The sequence below is a fragment of the Sesamum indicum genome, linkage group LG11 (genome assembly GCF_000512975.1).
Source record: "Sesamum indicum cultivar Zhongzhi No. 13 linkage group LG11, S_indicum_v1.0, whole genome shotgun sequence".
NCBI classification, from domain to species: domain Eukaryota; kingdom Viridiplantae; phylum Streptophyta; class Magnoliopsida; order Lamiales; family Pedaliaceae; genus Sesamum; species Sesamum indicum.
In genome coordinates this window covers 14,423,052-14,442,705 of record NC_026155.1, presented here as the reverse complement: position 1 = coordinate 14,442,705, position 19,654 = coordinate 14,423,052, and the positions used below count along the sequence as shown (strand labels likewise).

The 19,654-nt window shown below is 35.1% G+C and overlaps 5 protein-coding genes and 1 long non-coding RNA gene across 9 annotated transcripts; 4 read left to right on the top strand and 2 right to left on the bottom strand.

Moving 5' to 3' along the window:
• LOC105174521 lies at positions 380 to 3,286 on the top strand. Its single transcript, XM_011096650.2, has 7 exons — positions 380 to 728; positions 811 to 1,078; positions 1,607 to 1,792; positions 1,868 to 2,552; positions 2,636 to 2,742; positions 2,830 to 2,889; positions 2,984 to 3,286. Exons 1-7 carry the CDS (start codon positions 555 to 557, stop codon positions 3,034 to 3,036), a joined length of 1,533 nt encoding a protein of 510 aa, XP_011094952.1. The 5' UTR covers positions 380 to 554; the 3' UTR covers positions 3,037 to 3,286.
• LOC105174519 (fructose-1,6-bisphosphatase, chloroplastic-like) lies at positions 3,263 to 5,391 on the bottom strand. Its single transcript, XM_011096648.2, has 4 exons — positions 4,773 to 5,391; positions 4,415 to 4,639; positions 3,713 to 4,219; positions 3,263 to 3,512 (listed from the first exon to the last, which is right to left on the bottom strand). Exons 1-4 carry the CDS (start codon positions 5,196 to 5,198, stop codon positions 3,441 to 3,443), a joined length of 1,230 nt encoding a protein of 409 aa, XP_011094950.1. The 5' UTR covers positions 5,199 to 5,391; the 3' UTR covers positions 3,263 to 3,440.
• Positions 7,048 to 9,243, top strand: LOC105174520. Of its 4 annotated transcripts, none has more exons than XR_002288053.1 (7): positions 7,048 to 7,318; positions 7,553 to 7,650; positions 8,036 to 8,117; positions 8,332 to 8,397; positions 8,509 to 8,578; positions 8,884 to 8,970; positions 9,058 to 9,243. It is a non-coding gene; the product is annotated as an uncharacterized LOC105174520 (long non-coding RNA). The 4 variants fall into 4 exon arrangements; XR_002288054.1 differs by lacking the exon at positions 7,048 to 7,318 and adding an exon at positions 7,331 to 7,374; XR_848836.2 differs by lacking the exon at positions 7,048 to 7,318 and having other exon boundaries at positions 7,325 to 7,650.
• On the bottom strand, positions 10,227 to 11,350 carry LOC105174518. The gene is made up of 3 exons (XM_011096647.2): positions 11,174 to 11,350; positions 10,749 to 11,075; positions 10,227 to 10,658 (listed from the first exon to the last, which is right to left on the bottom strand). The coding sequence occupies exons 1-3, from the start codon at positions 11,241 to 11,243 to the stop codon at positions 10,528 to 10,530; spliced, it is 528 nt and encodes a 175-aa protein (XP_011094949.1). The 5' UTR covers positions 11,244 to 11,350; the 3' UTR covers positions 10,227 to 10,527.
• Positions 13,566 to 14,563, top strand: LOC105174517. Its single transcript, XM_011096646.2, has 3 exons — positions 13,566 to 13,683; positions 13,818 to 14,144; positions 14,278 to 14,563. Exons 1-3 carry the CDS (start codon positions 13,611 to 13,613, stop codon positions 14,406 to 14,408), a joined length of 531 nt encoding a protein of 176 aa, XP_011094948.1. The 5' UTR covers positions 13,566 to 13,610; the 3' UTR covers positions 14,409 to 14,563.
• LOC105174516 lies at positions 18,606 to 19,591 on the top strand. The gene is made up of 3 exons (XM_011096645.2): positions 18,606 to 18,772; positions 18,891 to 19,217; positions 19,346 to 19,591. The coding sequence occupies exons 1-3, from the start codon at positions 18,703 to 18,705 to the stop codon at positions 19,477 to 19,479; spliced, it is 531 nt and encodes a 176-aa protein (XP_011094947.1). The 5' UTR covers positions 18,606 to 18,702; the 3' UTR covers positions 19,480 to 19,591.

The following is a 19,654-nucleotide window of genomic DNA, read 5'->3' as shown; positions in this document are numbered from 1 at the left end:
GTAGGACATTTTCTTATGGAAAATCATTATTATCAAAATCCATACTTGTATCAATATCTCATGAAAGGACAAGTATGAACTTATTAAATATTTTCAAAGGGCTAATATAATCAACAATGTCAGGTTGCCAAGTAAATCTACATGTATACTACCGGGCCGGATCAATTTTTGAGTAAAATCATGATATGTATTAGGATTTGAAAATTGTAATAACAATGACATAAAACTGACGCTAATCAAATTCGGATCCGGATCTGCATGGTCGGGCGGTGGAGGGTTTACCGGCCCGACCCATTTAGTAGTTGGAGGGAAAAATAAATTATAGCCCAAATTTAACCGCTAAAACTTAACGTTAATTGTCAATGGAAGCAATGCAAAGGTTACCTCCAAAAGTTTGAAATGCTCCCGCGTTCTCTCCTCCCGCATTCATTTTCTATTCCCTCTTATACACTATTCAACGCCCCCTCCGGATCCCCACCCCCGCCTTCTCTCCATCTGAATCTTGCATCTCCAACAGCGGGGCAGTAGACAGAAGGAAAAGAGAAAACGGAGAGATGGGAAAGCAAAGCAGATCGAAGAAACCAGAATTTGTAGGGGAAGGGAAAGTGACCCCTGTTCAGGTTGCATTCATCGTTGACCGATACCTTTCTGATAACAGTTATACCCATACACGCTCCACTTTCCGCTCAGAAGCATCACATCTCATTTCCAAATCTCCAGTTCAAGAAGTAATTTTCTTTTACTTTTGTGTTCTTAGCTGAAGATCTGTAGTGGGGTTTGATTGTTTATTTATGTTTCCCAATGTTGCAGGCTCCGAAGAGCTTGTTGAGTTTGGGAGCAATTCTGGATGAGTACATAACATTAAAGGAGCAGAAAGTGTGGGTGGATCAAGAACGGTGCCGTTTGGAGCAGGAGAAGCTGCGGGTTCAGAATTTGCTAAGCGGCATGCAGGATGTGCTGAATGCTTATAATGCCACCGGGAATAATGTCGTTACCCCTTCACCACCGCTACCTCCGCCCACTGTTGCATCAGGGGCTATGGTTTCTCAAGCTGATCTTGCTGTTGTGACTCCAGCAGGTAACAATTTATGCCCTAATCTCTTCAGGGTTAGTTTACTTTAGTCGTGATTTAGAAAGCAGTTAAATTGGATTTGTTGGCTGTTTTTCATCACCTGGTCTTTGGTTCATATGGTTCTAGTTTGCATTATGTTGTTTGAGAAGTATAAGTGGTTAAATTTATGGATGTCCAGAATGTCTAGTCTAACCAATGAGATGTCTCAATTTTGCTGAGTTTTTCAGATCCAATCTTACTATGTAAATATCAGATGCAAACTATATAATCTTTATGGATAGCATGATGTGGTTTATTTGTGAAATTGGACCCCACTGGACTCTTAACAAGCAGTGAATTTATTATTAAACCAATTTCATAGATTTAGCTTAATAAATAGTTTAGTTATGTAAACATCCAATTTCTTGGAGATGGAAATGTTTCTTTGCAGAAAAAAAATTGGTTAACCTTGATGTTTTCTGCGTCATGCTCTGGAAATAACTCGTTCATATGCAAAATTTCTCTTCTTGTGACCTTAACAATTATGCTCTTCAGCCTACTACCCTATGCACAACAGTCCAGCTATGATGTCTACATCTAGGCCATTGAATATTCGAAAAGATCCGACAAATTTCTCTACTCCAGTAACGTCTCATGCAACAATAAAAAGAAAAGGATCCAAAGATGTCTCAGATGCCCCAGTGACTTCTAAAAGATCTCGCAGGTGCACACAACCCAAAGGTAAAAATTTTTAAGGGTCCTTTGCCAATTCTTGTGATTGTGTTGGTGCTCATTTGTTATCCTCTGTTATGGCAGATGTTAACTCAGTTCTACAATCAAGCAATGCAGAAAAAAATGAACAGAAATCTCGTACAAATTCTACAACTCAGTCATCTGCTCGTGATAATGCTACCAATGGATCGCCAGTGCAAGGATCTAATGTTGTCAAGTGTCTATTCAATCAGGAACCTCCATCTTCTCCAGCTAATTCCTCTGTCCCTAAAACACCTCCACGAGCATCTTCTTCTCAAACTGAAAAATCTAGTTCTCCACTGGAAAATTGTTCAACTGCTACTTCTAATAAAGACATCACTCCTCAACAAATTTTGTCTGCCAACTGTACAATAATCTCTTCAGAGACAATTCGAGTTAGCCCTAACAAGCAAATAGCTTATTATTCAATAGAGAAAAACCATATTTCAACTTGCTCACCACTTAAGACAAACTTGAAGAGGTCCAACACCAAGGATCATGTCAAAGGAAGGCTAGATTTTGGTACTTCTGAAATGCCTATGATGACAGAGAACCTAACCTCTGATGGTAACTCCACGTCTGAATCTGACAAAGAAGGAGATATTCTTGACTTGGATTTTGCAAATTTGGATGCTTTGGGTTTGGACTTCAACTTCTCTGAGTTTTTAGTTGACTTTGATATTGATAATGAAGGATTGGGTTTATCTTCAAAACAAGTAGTAGATTCTTCTCCAGATTCTCATTCAGGGTGATTGTACTGGCTTCTCTGTGTATACTTGTCATTATCAAATGGTTTTCTCAAAACCTGATCTCTTTGCATGGCGATTGCAGGTCTCTGCCTACATCAGGAAATGTTGAACTGGATACGAGACAAGTTACATCACAGTTTTCATCGACTATGACAGGATTTCTAGGGGAGAAGAATATGAATCTAGTGGGTAAGAACTTGAAAGTTATGCAGTTTGTGAGGTCTTATTTTTGCACTATGAAATGCTAAATTGGTTAATTTACTTGTATGTAAGCAGGTACAGACTCTGTGGCAGCTATGCGGTCTGTCACTAAATGTATTAGGATTGTTAGTCCTGGTAATCTCCATCCCAATTAGGCTTGTCTTGATTCATATCTTGATTCACATGAAGATGCATCATTTGGTTGATGAAGGTTTTGCTTTCTTTGCAGTCAAAAGTCAGAGAAGCAATTTGGGTCAGGAGAATTTGCCTGATAGAAGCTGATTGACTGGATAAGATGATTGAGATGACTTTTTAAGCTGACATGCTACTATGACAACCAACACTCTTTTACTCTTTTTTTTTCCTTCAGTTTTAGATTTGCCAGAACTGATTTATTAACTACATTATATTATGTATATGCATTAGAATTATTGATAGATCTCATGTTCCCAACTCTACTGAGATTTAACAATGGGATATAGGAGAAAACATTGTTCACACGCACTGATGAATGAAATGGCTTCTTTGTATTTATTTGATTCTCAATGGAAGTATGTACCAATCCTTACTGAATTTCATGCAAGTATAACAACCTATACCATCTAATCTTGACCTTGCCCATTGACATTCTTCAAGTATGTGGTGGACAAGTTTGAATCAGGAACTTGACATATCTGGAGCTACTCTTAAGACAAATACTTCTCCAGATTATCAATTTCATCTGGGCTTCCGATGAATATTGGAGTGCGTTGGTGAATCTGCAAAAGATAAACAATGATTTGAATCATTAACTGCAACACATGCTTCAAGAATGTATGACTTATGTGATTTGTACTTTATTTGCTCATCACACACATCTTTATTTTATCTACCTTCATTTGGCACTTTCTTTTTAACCACTTACTTCTATTTGAAAATTCCAGAATTTAAAAATCACATGAAGAGTTATGTTATTTACCTGGTCAGGCTTGATATCTAGTATTCTTCTGCGACCATCAGTGGCTTTTCCCCCGGCTTGCTCTATCAAATAGCTCATTGGTGCACACTCATACAACAGCCGCAGATTCCCATTCTTGCTGTTTTTGTTGTCTGGATTTCCATAGATACCACCCAACAGCAACATTCGGTGAATCTCACCAACCAGACAACCTATGTAACGGCCTGAATATGGCTTGCCGTTGGGACCTGGTTTTCTCAAGTCATCCAGGTACTTCTTCAGCTTTTCATCAAACAAATCATAGTTACCTTCATTGAAGGAGTAAATTCTGCCAGAACTAGGAATCTTGATGTTTTCATGTGTCAAAACGAATTCTCCATATGTAGGATCAAGGGTGAAGGAATGCACTCCTCTCCCTATGGAGAATGTGAAAACCACTGAGCTTGAGTATAGGCAGTAGCCTGCAGCCAATAAGTTGCTTCCTGGCTGGCAAACACTGACTATGCACTTCTGTTCTGCTTGATCAAGCTTTTTCCGGCCCAAATCAGACAATAAGCACGTTATATATAAGGTTGGTGCCACATACAGATCAAACACTCCATAACATGTTCAACAAATTATAACAGGAAAACCATGATCTAGTTGGAAAATCCCGAACCATAATGTAAGACTGTGCGTGTGAAGATGAAATGGAAGCATGCTATTAAATACTCAGAATTTTACCGCGGAATCATCATCTATGTTGAAAAGGCATTGCTTATCCGGGGCATAAATCCCAAAGATGGATCCTGTCGTTAAGCTAGTGTCAATATTAGCAGAGCCATCAATGGGGTCGAAAACGACAATGTAATTCCCAGAATAGGTCTCTTCAACTGCTACCGGTACATCCTCTTCTTCTGATGCTATAATCCCAGTCCTCCCGGTGGATCTCAGACAGTTGCAGAACAGCTGAAATATAACTATACTTGTTTCAGTTTAGTACATAAGAAGTTCGCAATGCTTGAACTAACTCATCCAAGAATTGATTATGCTTTTTTGCTTATAACCAATCAGAACAAATGGAACAGAACATGATACTGACCTCATTGGAAATGACGTCGAGCTTTTTCTGATCTTCGCCCTGGATGTTAACGGTGCCCTGAGCTCCAGTGAGATTGATAATGCTGGATCTTTGAAGCAGAGAAGCTATCTGCTTGCAGGCTAACGAAATGCTGGAGAGAACGATTGTGAGCTCGGCGTCTATGTGGCCCGCCTGTTCTTGCTTCAAAAGCCATGTTGTCAAGTTCTCGATGCCGTATGTGCTTTTCTTGATTCTGGGCCCGGCCGCTGTCGCAGGGGCTTCAATTTCAACGGCTTTGCAACTGATTCTTGGCCTGAAACTGCCAGTGACATTTGGGTATTGGCTGCGGCCGTGTGAGCGGTGGAGTTGAGAAGGACACAAACGGCAGATGGAAAGAGAGGCTGAGCTAAGGTGGTTCCACAGTAATGTCGGGACTGCTTCACCCATTCTCTCTTTCTCTCTCACTCTCTCTCTCCGTGAGTATATGTTGTGTGTGAATGATTGGACGTGCTTATCTTCGCAAAGTGCCAATTGTGTGATCGAGATTCAATAGCAGTGAAATCCAAGAGTGAATGCAGTTGAGAGGGTGAATTAAACCAAAAGCGAAGGCGACTTTAGTTTGCGCTTCAAACAAGCTGAACTGATGAAATAAATGGTTTGATGCTACGTTCCAAGAAAGACGAATGTTCGAAAGGATACTTCAATATATATCCATATCTATATTACATATAAAAATATGAAACGTAAATATTTGTTATCCATTGTGAGAAGACATTCAAATAACTACAACACCACCAAGAAACACTAATGTTTGGTTTTATTTTAAAAAGCTCAATTTCACTAACAGTAATTGTTAATTCTACTAAAATCATACAATATTATTGATGTAAATTAATTGCACACAACATCGATTCTTTGTACATAACTATTAATAGAAATATTAAATTTATATAAAAAAGAGTTTTAATTTATAGTAATAATTATTTAAAAAAATTGATTGATGACGTTATTTCGAGTAAGTCACACAATTTGATTATTGTCAATTCTTTGCGCATAATATTAATAAAAATATTAAATTTATTATGATTTAATAATTAATACATATTATTAACTAATAATAAGATATTTATCATGAATTAATAATAAAAATTCAAAACTAAATATATATGAAGTTGTTTCGCCCATTTTAAAAATATTTTTCAAATAATGATGTAACAAAAAATTAAATAAAAATATTGTGAAAAGAGTAACGACTTGACACCAATTTGCAGTATTTTGTATATTTTTTTAAATTATAATTATAAACAACTCTATTTCTAAAATCTTAAATTCTTAATAAATTTCTTAAAATTAATTAACAAATTTGATGTTACAAGTGTCCTAAAAGCTTCATAACATATTTTAAATCGGATCCATAATGAACTTATTTTTTAAATTAGAAGTAACATCTTCTAAGCTTATTTAGTAGAAGTTGAAGTTAAAATCATAAAGTATTAATAAAAAAATTGATGATATTCTTCACAATCAAATGACGTCTTACACAAAATTTAAAATGATAATTTTAAATCACCTTATATTAAAATTTTGAAATGCACCCAAGTATTTTTTTTATTTTTTATTTTTTGAGAAAAAAAACTAGTTTGTTTGGTTCAAGTGGGAGAAAAATAAGAGTATGGTTCGTTAGGTTCAAGTAAGAGAAAAATAAAAGTGAAGGAGGAGGGGATGGAAAGAATAGTAATTTTTTTTAAAGTTGTTTGATATGATTGGAAGGGGAGTAAATTTTAAATATTTTTGCTTATTTGGTACGAGAAAAATAGATTGAAAATAAAAGACTATTTTTTTTAATTTTACTGAATAATTATTTTCTTCATTTTGTATTAGAATATAAATGACTTAATATTATACTAATATTAAGAGAAAAAGCTATTTGAATATCAATTGTAACAAAAAAATTTGAAATAATTATTGCGAGTTTGAAATACCTATAAATAAACACAACAATTGAAATACAATACAATAAAATAAAAATGATTGATAAAATTAGAAGGTTATGTAGTTTTATCTGCTAACGTTGCTATTCTCTGTCTAACATATAATGAAATGATTATCCTCATAAATAAAGAATTATCAAAAGACACACAAATGTAATGTTTTAGTTTTAGTTTTTTTTTTTTGCAAAAAAAATATATAATTTTGTATTTTTAGAGGGTGTTTAACCCAAATAAAAATCATAAATAGGATAAGGAATTGAATTAAATAATTTATATCAATTTGATATATCATACATAAATGTACAAAATTAAGAAAACCCTAACCTTATTTGACATGAATTTCGCACCATTCTCTCTTTCTCGCTCCTCAAAGAAAAATTGCTGAAGATTTTCTTGATTAACGGCTAGTTTTCAAGATTCAACACCGGCTGTTTTTCTTGATCGCCGAAGATTTTCTTGATTAACAGCTAGTTTTCAAGATTCAACACCGACTGTTTTTCTTGATCGCCGAAGATTTTCTTGATTAACGGCTAGTTTTCAAGATTAAACAACGGCTATTTTTTTTTCTATTTAAGGGTTTTGCTAATTCTCTTCTTCAAGCGTGTCTTGTTGCGGTCTTTTTGTTTGTTTGGGTTGCTCGTTCAACTATTTATTCTTGTCTTTTGTTTTTGATTGTTCGTGATTGTGGGGGTTTTTTGTGATTGCTTTGTGATTATGGGTTCTTCTGATTGCTTACTGTGATTGTGGTAATTTGGCTTTGATTATTCCGTGACGGTGGTTTGTGTTTTGATTCTCTTGTCTTTTCTGCAGGCAACCCTAGCACTCTAGCTGGCCACTGGTTTCTGGAGTTGCTCCGAGAAGATGGCTTTTGACTGCATCGCCTTCAAAGCGCGCTTCATCTATTAATGGTATAATCTCTCATGATACTTTTGTAAATACCTTTTGTTTTTTAATTTTTTCCCCTGGCCTTTGAATTTGCTGTTCCAATTAACCATATGTGAGACCAACTTTCATACCAGAAGCTGTAAATTTCTGTGTATGATTTGAAGCACTGTTTTCTTGCATTTGGTGGTTGAGTTCCTGTTGGGGTCTTTTTGTTTGTTCGGTTTGCTCATTCAACTATTTCTTCTTGTTTTTTGTCTTTGATTGTTCGTGATTGTCCGGTTCTTTCTGATTGCTTTGTGATTGTGGGGTTCTTTCTGATTGGTTGTGGTAATTTGTCTTTGATTATTCCGTGATGGTGGTTTGTATTTTGATTCTTCTTGTCTTATGATTGTTCGTGATTGTGTGCAGACTTGTCCCCGTTGGAGGTAATCTTGGGCTCAGACTTGATTTCAGGAATGCTTTTTGACGTATGCTTTATTGTTCTATGAGGGTAAATTTTTCTTTGGGCACGTTCTCAAAGTTCACGCTAGCTGCAGTGTAGTGCTTTTCTGTACCTGCAACAAAGTTACTTTTCTCCCTTGCAACATTATTTCTAATATGAAATACTTATTTTTATGTCTGAGCCAGCTGCTATTGCAAGCTTGATGTATGGAATATCCTTATCTAAGTCTTTGTTACTAGGATACGTGTTCTTTCTGTTGTAGGTATAAGAACACTGAAGTTGGTCAGGATGCTTCCATTTGCGTACAAGTCAAGCTACCATTTGTGCTGTAGGAGCTCTGAGAATTTGGCTGAAATTATACCATGTTGGCTTTTTTGCCTTAATTTTTCCATTTCTTGGTTAATTTGATGCGAATCTCAATTTCTTGCCACGTTTGCAGAGACAGGAGAGGCCAGTGGTGTTTTCAGGTGACAAGATTATCTTTGTTGGTTCAATGACGTGGTAAAATGGTAAGTGTTGTCGCTGCTTGAGCGAGAAAAGTTGTTATTGTATGAAACATTGAGAAAAGTTACCTGTATTCATTTAGTCTTTTAACTTTTCCTTGGCATTTATTAATGCTGTAATACATTAATAGAAGTTTCTCTTGAGCTTGGAAGAAAATATGCCTTTATTCTCTGTAAAGATGTTGTGTAGCATCATCTATGTAGAACAGTTTGGCATTAGCCTACATCAAACGTGTTATAAGTTTTGCTTGTAGTTTATAGGAGTCTAATATATTATAAGTTCTGTGGGTTACTCAAACTGCCGTAAACAGGGGGTGCTATGCAGTCGAGTGCGTATGATTGTGCCGGAGCAGAGGGGTTTCATGAAGACTTTGATTCCACAGTTGTTGTTTGTCCTGGTAATTCTCCATCCCAATTAGGTTTGTCTTGATTTATATGAAGATGCATCATTTGGTGGTTGATGAAGTTTTCTGCTTTCTTTGCAGTTAAAAGCCAGAGAATCGAGCTGATTGACGAGGTAGGATGATTGAGATGACAGTTTAAGCTATGACGACAACCAATGCTTTTTTACGCATGTTTTTTCCCCCAATTTTAGATTTGCCGGAACTGATCTATTGTGACTGCATCATGTAAATGGATTGGAATTATTGAAATGGCTTCTTTGTGTTTTATTTGATTCTCAATGGAAGTATGTACCCAATCCTCTTACTGAATACTATATTTCATGCGAGTATACCAATCTTGAACTTGCCCTCGACATTCTACACATGCCACGTGGTATAGGGCAAGTTGGAATCAGGAACTTGGCATAATCTGGAGAATGTGAAAACCAGTAGCCTGCAGCCAATAGTTTGCTTCCTGGCCAGCAAACACTGATTTTGCATTTCTGTTCTGCTTGATCAAGCTTTTTCCAGCCCAAGCATTTGACTGGGTTTAAAAAATTATCCTTCATTGTTAACTACAAACAGACATGTGAAAATTCAAACAGATCCATACGATATAACACAATTCCTTCAAATTTCTGTATGAATCTGAACAAGAACTTCAGCTTCATATGGGATATCTGCATCACTATAACCAAAAAGCACAAAAACACAAACAATCTAAATACAAAGCCACAAATCACAAAGTAAAAGAGAGAATCTCTCAATCACGAACAATCATAAGACAAGAAGAATCAAAAGACAAACCACCATCACCGAATAATCAAAACTCCCATCTAAATATGCAGTAAGACTGCATGTATATATTGAATCATGATTTAGATGGAAAATATTGAATCATAATATATAAGACTGCATGTATATATGAAATGAACAAAGAAATAAATGCATTTTGGATTAAAATAACAATTTTCTTTGAACGCTAACTCGTTTGCTGATCACACACAGTGTTTAATGAAATTTGAATCCAACACATAGGTATCAAATGTTGAACCATAACCCATTATCATACATATCCTTGAAGAATATCTAACTCGATTTATATTTTCTTATTATAATTGTTTCTGTATTATTTAAGAAATATCTGTTGAGTTTGGACAAAAAATAGTTAGGATGCTTATGGTATTTGCTAATGTGAGACGTGATCATTCATTTGACAAGAAAGTCCACACCAAATTCTAATTATAAAACTAGAACTAATTACACCAATGGAAAATTAGAACATTCAGACATTTTATTATATATGTATATATATATATGATATAGTATAATTAATGATTGAAGAAATATATTGAATCAAAATCTGATCTACAACTACTAAAACCACCCTTCCCCTTCTATACAATCATAAATCAAATCTCTACAGGAATTCAACGAATTATGAGTTCAAAGAATTACGTATAGAGTCCCTAATTGCATAAATTACTCGGATGTTGGGGGCGAAAGCCGCAGCGACTGGAGTAGGAGCTGCATGGGCAGTAGCTGTGGCATTATGGGCGGCACGACGAGGACTCAATAGTGGATAGGCGCGGCAAGTGGAGCAGCCACTGGACCGGGGGCGACGCCACCGTCGCTGCTCAAAAGGGTCAACATGGCACGGTGATTCTCTTTTTGTTGCTCACATAGAGCTGGCAAAGACACTCCTACACAATTTATAATAATTAATTAATGATCCTTAGATTATAAATTCTAAATAAACAAGAATGAAATTCAATAATATATTAAGGTATTACCTTCACCAGCAGCAAGGTTGAAGAAAAGGTCAATAACATTGGGACAATTATGGTAGCAGGCGGAGGAACAGAGATGGGCGGTGAACTCTGATGAGAGAAAAGAGTCGGTGGATATTCCAATGAATTCACGCTCAACGCCGCATGCATTTATGCACTGGTCGGACTCTATGTGTCCAGCCATCCTCTCCACCACAACCTCTGTTGTTTTACATATGAAGTCGACATCTCCTTGTTCGTTTCTGTAGGTCTCAAGTATACACCTCTTCCCCGACGAAGCAATGGCGAAGGCACACAGGTTCGATGGCAACTTCTCGCAGAGCACTTCCGCTGTACAATACAAAATGAACAAAAGATTAACTATGATGTAATAATTTTTTTTTTTAAATGTCAAAAAATCTTAAAAATTGCATGCATGAAGAACATACCGAATGTCCCCTGAACAAAGAGGGAACAAGTAAAGAAGAGAACCAATGATAATTTCATTGAAAAAGCCATTTTCTCCCTTTTGATGGTTATTTTTTCTTTGTTTTTTGCCGGTTCTTTAGATGCTCCGGTGGACAAACCGATTGCTGAGTGAATTAGCAAATGGTTTGATGAAAATGTTGAGTGGGAACTTCCATTTATATAAGAGAGAGAGAGAGAGAGAGAGAGAGAGAGAGAGAGAGAGAGAGAGAGAGAGAGAGCTTGGAGAGAGAGAGAGAGAGAGAGAGAGAGAGAGAGAGAGGGAGGTTGACTGGACGTAACAGTTAACCTCCGCAGAATTTGAGACTATTAATTATCTAAATTTAGGTGGGGGCCCGCGCGTCAGTTTCGAAGGTGGTTTCCTTTTAATTCTGGTGACGACTGAGTACTAATCACATATGTAAAGCCGTGTTTAGGTGTATGGACGTTTGAAGCTTCGACAATTGGAAGCTTCTGCCGTCTTCTCGACGTTGTCTTGACCAACTCGTTCTTCAACCTTAGATTTTCCAATTTTATTATTGTTATTATTAATGTCGTAGAAATATTACATTCCATAAACTGCGGTTAATAATACCACCACATCAATTTTTTATTATATAAGAAATATTTTTTATGACAAAATAACTAATATATTCAAATTTTCAAAATGTACATTAATCGATCATTTTTTTCTTTCTTTCTTTTTGTTAATGTAATGTCCTTGTTTATATATTTTACTCTTAATTATAATATATTTTAAAATATAAAAAAATATTTATTATATGCGTGCAGGGACAATGACTAGTTACTAAATACAAAAACGAAAATATAATATTGATTTATTCATCTGACTATCTATTTAGTATAATTTAGTCTGTTTTATAATTTTAAGGGATAATGACACTTTTCTCCCTTGAAATTTGGTTTAATTACACGTAATCCCTTGATAGTTTGCTTCCATTTAATAAATAAGTCACTCCGTTAGTCAAAATTAACTGAATTTGCTGATATTAACTTATTACTCACTTATAGCAGTTCAAATAATTTTTTTTCTAACTAAACTACCCTTATAACGGTGAAGATATACCTCCTCGCATGCATTAACACGTGAAGACATATGAGGGTAATTTAATCATAAAAAGATTTATTTGATCTGCAATAAATTAATAATAAGTCAATCAGGGGGTAAATATAGATTATTTTCAATTTTTTTGTTAATATAAGGAAGTTCGATGAATTTTGATTAACGGAATGACTTATTTGTTAGACAGAAGCAAATCTCAGGGATGGTAGATGTGATTTCTCAAACTACAGAAGTTCTATGTACAATTACACGAAATCTTAGGGGAGGGAAGTGTAATTATTCCTAATTTTAATTATCATAATTATATTGTGAAAATATCATTAGCAAGAATTAGTGAAAAAATATATGCATAAAGTATATAGATGACATTTTTACTGATTGTCACTAAATTTATCGTTACTGAGTTGTCATTATAGATATGTAACTAATTATTTTTGTGAAAACTTTATGCACAACTTTCGTGACTAATAATTATACAAGATCAAAATCATTATAATTCAATATATATTTTTAGTGATAATTTTTAAAATTATTATTTAGTATTCTGTCACTTTTAATGCAGAAAAGTAATAATAAGTAAGACGAGTTTGTTACAATTCCACTTTAAATTATTTTATTTATCTTCCAATCCAAAGTTTGGTATGGACACGCAATTTGACCAACGGAATTTCATTTCATTACATCACCCCTCCTCAAAGTTTTGCCATTAAAAATTGATTGGGCTCTTCTTCGTGTAAAAGACATATACTACGTTCAAATTCAACTTCTCCGTCCCATTATAATAATAATAATAAAGAAAAAGACTAAATACATTTAATTTCTTTAAATTATTTTTAATGTGGCATTTACCCATCGAAACTAGTAAATGTAACACTTATATTTTGATTGGACAAAATTGTTCCTCATGTCTTGAATAATTATATTATTTTCAATATATTCAGTATTTTGTATATTAAATTATCATCAAATTAATTGTTTTCTAACTAAAAAGAATTTTTCATAAGTTGAAGTAATAAGTTAATATGTATAATAGATACACATCCAATATATATTGGTCATATTTATCAATCATTTACGCTTTTTATGCGGGAGGTCTGTTGCTGTTTCTATTTCTAGAAAATAATTGGTTGCATTTACGTAAGACGCGCACCTCAATTTAATTGCTACCAATTAAATTTGTAAGGTTATAAAAAAAATTGTTACTTAATTTCTTGATCTCTATTCATCACTGTATATAAAGAAATTGTCCCATTTAACATTACTTTCACAAGGTAGATTGGTTCTCCAATAAGAAAAATAAAAAATAAAAAAAAAGAAACCTACATTTAAAGAAAATAATGGCTTCTTCAACCAAATTTTCACTGCTTCTCTTCTTCTTTGCATGCTCTCTCTTCATTCAAGGAACACTAGGTGGGCCTTTCATGCAGAATTTAAATATTTTAAATTAATAATTTTGTATCAATTTTATGGATACATATATATATGCTATTATTATTTGTAAAAATTATGATTGTATGTTTTTCTTTAATTTTTTCTTTGTACAGCGGAAGTGATATGTGAAAATTTGCCAATGAATTTGTGTGCCTTTGCGATTGCATCATCTGGAAAGAGGTGTGTGTTGGAAAAAACCAAGAATGCACGAGGAGAAATTGGTTTTACGTGTAAGACATCAGAGGTTGTAGTGGAGAGATTGTCAGGATACCTCGAGACAGATCAATGTGTGAATGGGTGCGGTCTCCACCGTGAATTCATTGGACTATCCTCCGATGTCTTTATCTCATCGGAGTTCACCGCCCATCTCTGTTCCCCTGCTTGCTTCCAGAATTGCCCTAATATTGTCGACCTCTATTTGAATCTGGCTGCTGGAGAAGGTAAGTAATTTTAATTATTTCATTTAAATGTTAATTACTAATTGTGTCGATTATTCCTTGACTGTGACTTTCTTGAAACTTAATCAAAATATATATTCGATCATTGATTAAATAAGTGTTATAAATTATGCAGGAGTATCATTGCCAATTCTCTGTCAGAATCAAAAGGAGAATCATCGAGCCATGTTGACGATTTTGAGCAATGATGGTGCCCGTGGTCCTGTTGCTGCTCCTCTTGCCGCTCCTACTCCTACATCTTTTTAATTTATGTAATCATCGTATATGCATTTTCAACTCCGCATTCTTCAACATTTATAGAGATACTATTAACAGATACAAATGTTAGTCGGAATTGATGATAGTGATGTATTACGTTTATTATGTAATATTTGCAATAAATAAAAGAATATTATTTTATATGACTGATCGTAAATGATCAAATTTGATTTGAGCAGCATTGTTTCTTTGGCCATGTGTATTTGTGTAGATTTACCTTTTTGTAGAACAAGGAAACAATTGTGTTAGTTGTTAGGACCGAAATTTTCTTTTTTTTTTCTTTTCATGTTTTAAATTATACTATAATATATAATCGAGTAAGTTATATTGACTCGTCTTGAAATTAAATTTAATTATATAAATATTTTTTATTATTTAAAAAATTATAATATTTACATCCCTTATCAGTAACAAGATATTAAAAAATCAAATTAATGAAACTATTGAAATAAGATTTCTGTCCTTAATTATTTTCGAATACGCGTATACTACAGGAGTGTATTGTTAATTTTAGATAGTAGAAGGGGTATATGAGTGATATAATACAATTTGCTACTCAAGATATCTTGTACACAAGAATTATCATGATCAGCAAATAATTTAATCTGAATTTACTTACCACTTATCTTTTGAAAATAATTCGTAAAATGATTGAATATCATTGCTTATAAAATGGGTATATCAAAGAGAGTAACATTAACCATTGAGATATAAAAACTTGATTGAATTATTTGTTGGTCCTTCAATTCATTAAAAAGAAAAATTTTAAAAGGAAGTGTATACATGACGGTCTTGATAGAAAGTTAAGGATTAGATTGGTTTCTTCTTTGATGTGTTTCACTGTAAACTGGTATTTGGCAAACCAGTGTTTCAATTTGAGCAGTTGTGGCTCTGAAATTCCCTTGTTATTTAAATCCATAATCTTTGGGAATGAGGTGATGCCCATATGTATGGTGAAGTGGTGCCCAACTATATAGAACTCGAATTTTTTGATTCCACACTTGATGGCTAATATCTCCTTGTAGACTGCATGGTAATGTTTTTCAGACTCTTTAAACTGACCACTGGCATATCCACAAAAGTGAATCTTCCCGTCTTCTTCTTCAATGAGTGTAGCTCCCCAAAACTCATTGTTGGCATCCATTTGTAAGATCCTGTGGCCTATGATAGGTATCTTTAATGGGAGAGGTCCGTAAATTGCACACGCGAATTCAGAAAACCAGATTGCATTGAACTGAAAAGTGCGTATAAAATGATCAACGATGCTAGAGCAAGGGGTTCGCCTTGAGGGGGACTCCAACACGTCACTAAACCAAGCTTCTTGAACTCATTCCCCCCTATAATAGGCTTAAAAAAATAAATCCTATCGTCTACACTAGACACTAGAAAAGCTGAAATTTGCAACTCAAGAGGCGTAACGTCCCCTTGATTGGCCTTATAGTTTGAGCTTGTCCCTAGGATGGTGGTTCTTTCTTGAGCAGCTCGGATAGCTGGCTTGTATACCGAGAGTATTCAGGGATGAAGTCCTTGATATAATTAACTATACCAAGGAATTGATGGATCTCCTTCATGGATAGATTCTCATCTAGAAATTTAAGAAGTTCTTGTGTAATGTGTGGACTGGGCTGGTATTTTCCATCAACGAACTTCATTCCTAGAAAATTTATGTTGGGTAGCCCAATAAAGCTTTTCTTGTCGGATAACATGATTCCATGGGCTTGGACCATTTCGTAGAACTACTGAAAGAGTTTTTCATGGGCTGGCTGGTCTTGGGTATATAGTAAGATATCATCAATATAGACCAGGGTAGTATGCAAGATGCGCTCAAATATTTTTATCATAGCTTTTTGGAAAAGTGAGGGTGCAACTTTAAGTCCAAAAGGCATAACAATCCATTGGTACTGGGTATTGGGTAGGCAGAATACCGTCTTATATCGAGCTTTTGGGTCAATGCCTAATTACCAAAAGCCAGACTTAAGGTCGAATTTGGAAAATATCTGGGCTTTAGCAAGGTGTGAGAATAATCCCTGTATCTTTGGTAGAGGGAACTTATCATCGAGTAATAAGTGATTAAGGGCTTTATAGTCGATGATTAACCTCTTTTTTTCTCGAATTTGTTCTGTCCTTTTTGTTGACATAGAAGGCAGGGCATGCCAAATTTGACTTTGTTGGTTCAATCAGGCCAAGTGCTAGAAGCTGACTGCATTCTTCTCTTGCACGGGCAAGATGCATCAGGGGTCATTCCTGGACTAGAAGCTTTGATCGGGTTAACATCTTCATGGAGCTTGAAAGTTAGCTGAATGAAGAATTTTGGGTTTTTCCATAGTGGATGTGGATGCTTGAAGTCTGCACGCGAGTCTGCACAGCATTGCTTGAGTTGATTTGCAATATCAGTATAAGGTGCCTGTGCATTTGTAATGACAAATATCCTCGGGATGGTTGAGAAAGGTTGGAAGTATCTTTTGTACTTCAATCCCGTAGGAAGAACTTGAAGTCTCTTGGCCTTATGATATAGGTCGAAACCTATAAGAAGGTCGCGGCCATGGAGCTTGCTATCAATAACATGCATCCATACTATGCATTCTGGAAATAATCGAATTCCAATAGGCTTCTTCGTAATGAGAGATGTAGAGAATCTCTAGCCATCAGCTGCTTTGAAGTGTTCATAGTGGGTATGCCAAGCATCGTTTGGTTGCACTTCAGGATTCAGCATTGTCTTTGTTGCACCTGTATCTATGAAGCCAATTGCCTTGACAGGTTTGTCATATGGAAATTGTAAGATTTGAATTTCCACCTGTGGGGCTAGAATGCTGACTTCCAGTATTGAGCTAGCTTGCATCATGTAGATGGGAAGATAGGGCTGCAAATCATCTTCCTCCTCTAATGATGAATGTTCATCTTCTTCTTCGGACGAGACATCCTGGATGACCAGCACTATATCTTCTGTCTGTTCATCTTGTTCGCAGTAGAGTGATTCGATGTCTGTGTCATCTAATGAAGTTTCAGAAATTTGCAAATGTAACCTTCTACCTTCCAACCAGAGATGTAGTCTGGTCGAATAGAAAGGGTCACATACTATTCCTTCATTGATGTAGGGAGAGAATAGTGGTCCATCATTGAGGAATGGACTTGTTCTTTCTAATTCATCCGCTTCTTGGAGGCTACAAGAGCTTTAATCCCTTAAGGAAGGGATCCTCGTTTTCGATACAGATTATAAGGACTAATAACAGAGGGTACAGTACTTTCTACAATAGCAACTTCAGGAATAGTAGAGTATTCTACGAGATTATCTACACTACTTGAAGTGATTCTAGGCAAAGAAAGTGTGGAAGCAACTTGAAGTAACTGTTCTACGTTACATATAGTGTTGTCGGTATGAGTACTATCCATGTCCATGGTGTGGGGTTCACTTCTCCTACTCACCATCTCGCAGCCTTCCTCTCGCGGACATGCACTTTCCAATATCCTCTGGGCACCAGTCGGAAAAGCCGACCTGGCTCTGATACCAAGGCTAACTGGTAGCCCTACATACCCCTCACCGGAGCAGGTTTATCCCCTCCAGACTGGGAGGCCCTAGCTATAAAAAACAGGTCGAGTCCCCTTAAATTCAAGATGGTTTTTTGTACACTCACAAGCAATTTTTCTCGCACTTTCACACTACTATTTGCAATCTTTCCATCATATTCCACCTCAATTCATTCATATTTTTCCTTTCTAGTATTATTTATCAATATTTGATATTGATTTGAGTATCAGAGCGCTAACAATTTTTTTACAGGTTTCTCTCATCGAGCTTATGAAAATTTTAGCCTGGCCACAAAGCACAAGTCCACATTCGATTGAACTGGTATGATTTTTGCACGCATCAATTATAGTTGAACTATTGTTAACATACTTAACATTTGGGAGAATTATATCCATTTTTAATTAAATTTTTTTCTTTATTTTTTATAAATAGGAAGATAAAATATATAGATATATGTATCACGTGTTTATAGTATTTTCAATATTGATATTCATCGGTGATCCTGTTTTAAAGGCATACATATGTGAATTTTGTGGTTTAGAGAATTTGAAGATTTCATATTCTTTTTCCCTATCGAATTTGTGAGGTTATAAAAGTTCTCTCTCTGTCCCTCCATCACAATATATAAAGAAGTTCTCGTCAAACCTATTGGCACTTCAATAAGGTACGTCGGGGCCTGTATTAGAAAATCTCCAAAATAAAAATAATAATAAAAAAAAAAGCAAAGAAAAAGAAGCCCCACATCAAAAGGAAAGAATGGCTTCTTCAATGAAATTTGCATTCGTTCTTTTCTTTGCTTGCTCTCTCTTCGTTCAAGGAACATTAGGTATGCCCTTCATGAAATTAATTTCAGTATTGTGAATATATATTTTTATATGTTTATTATACCTGTCCTTTGTAAATATAACAATTGGATATATTCTTTTAATTTTTATTTTCTACAGCGGAAGTGATCTGTGAAAATTTACCTAAAAATCTGTGTTCCTTTGCGGTTGCATCATCTGGAAAGAGATGTGTGTTGGACCATCACAAAAATGCACAAGAAAAAACTGATTGTACATGTAAGACATCAGAAGTTGTAGTAGAGAGATTGTCTGGATACATTGAATCAGATCAGTGCGTGAATGCGTGTGGTGTTCACCGTGAATCTGCCGAGATATCCTCTGACGTCTTCCTTTCATCTGAGTTCACCGCCCGTCTCTGTTCCCCAGCTTGCTACCAAAATTGCCCTAACATTGTCGAGCTCTTTGTGAACCTTGCTGCCGGTGAAGGTAATTAATTTTAATTATTATATAAAATATTAATTAATAATTTTGTTAAGTATTCCTTGCCAATTTCTTGAAGTTTAGTCAAAGTATGTGTTTGATCATTAATTAATTAAGGGTTATAATTTGTGTAGGAGTGTCTTTGCCAACTCTATGCCAGGATCAAAAGGAGAATCATCGAGCCATGTTGGCGATTTTGAGCAATGGTGATGCCACCCTTGGTCCAGTGGCTGCTCCTCATGCTGCTCCTGCTCCAGCATCTTTCTAATTAATTTATGTAATAAAAAATTATGAATGCAGTTCTAAACTCATCATTCTTTAATCTCATGGAGATACTATTAATAAATTGATAGAATGATGAGATCGAGTTATTAATTATATATTGCAGTTGCATATATTAATGTTTATTATTTGAATTTTATAACAAATAAAAAAATATTTTA

What these genes read in the sequence shown, in the direction of transcription:
- LOC105174518 (XM_011096647.2), bottom strand. Translation starts at nt 11,243, where the DNA reads ATGGCTTTTTCAATGAAATTATCATTGGTTCTCTTCTTTACTTGTTCC. An exon ending in CTTTGTTCAGGGGACATTCG is followed by an intron (nt 11,076 to 11,173) that starts GTATGTTCTTCA and finishes TGTATTGTACAG; the next exon opens with CGGAAGTGCTCTGCGAGAAG. An exon ending in CAACCTTGCTGCTGGTGAAG is followed by an intron (nt 10,659 to 10,748) that starts GTAATACCTTAA and finishes TAAATTGTGTAG; the next exon opens with GAGTGTCTTTGCCAGCTCTA.
- LOC105174519 (XM_011096648.2), bottom strand. Translation starts at nt 5,198, where the DNA reads ATGGGTGAAGCAGTCCCGACATTACTGTGGAACCACCTTAGCTCAGCC. An exon ending in ACATAGATGATGATTCCGCG is followed by an intron (nt 4,220 to 4,414) that starts GTAAAATTCTGA and finishes GGCCGGAAAAAG; the next exon opens with CTTGATCAAGCAGAACAGAA. An exon ending in TAGATATCAAGCCTGACCAG is followed by an intron (nt 3,513 to 3,712) that starts GTAAATAACATA and finishes TATCTTTTGCAG; the next exon opens with ATTCACCAACGCACTCCAAT.
- LOC105174521 (XM_011096650.2), top strand. Translation starts at nt 555, where the DNA reads ATGGGAAAGCAAAGCAGATCGAAGAAACCAGAATTTGTAGGGGAAGGG. An exon ending in CCAAATCTCCAGTTCAAGAA is followed by an intron (nt 729 to 810) that starts GTAATTTTCTTT and finishes CCAATGTTGCAG; the next exon opens with GCTCCGAAGAGCTTGTTGAG. An exon ending in CAGGTGCACACAACCCAAAG is followed by an intron (nt 1,793 to 1,867) that starts GTAAAAATTTTT and finishes CTGTTATGGCAG; the next exon opens with ATGTTAACTCAGTTCTACAA.
- LOC105174516 (XM_011096645.2), top strand. Translation starts at nt 18,703, where the DNA reads ATGGCTTCTTCAATGAAATTTGCATTCGTTCTTTTCTTTGCTTGCTCT. An exon ending in CTTCGTTCAAGGAACATTAG is followed by an intron (nt 18,773 to 18,890) that starts GTATGCCCTTCA and finishes TATTTTCTACAG; the next exon opens with CGGAAGTGATCTGTGAAAAT. An exon ending in GAACCTTGCTGCCGGTGAAG is followed by an intron (nt 19,218 to 19,345) that starts GTAATTAATTTT and finishes TAATTTGTGTAG; the next exon opens with GAGTGTCTTTGCCAACTCTA.
- LOC105174517 (XM_011096646.2), top strand. Translation starts at nt 13,611, where the DNA reads ATGGCTTCTTCAACCAAATTTTCACTGCTTCTCTTCTTCTTTGCATGC. An exon ending in CTTCATTCAAGGAACACTAG is followed by an intron (nt 13,684 to 13,817) that starts GTGGGCCTTTCA and finishes TTCTTTGTACAG; the next exon opens with CGGAAGTGATATGTGAAAAT. An exon ending in GAATCTGGCTGCTGGAGAAG is followed by an intron (nt 14,145 to 14,277) that starts GTAAGTAATTTT and finishes TAAATTATGCAG; the next exon opens with GAGTATCATTGCCAATTCTC.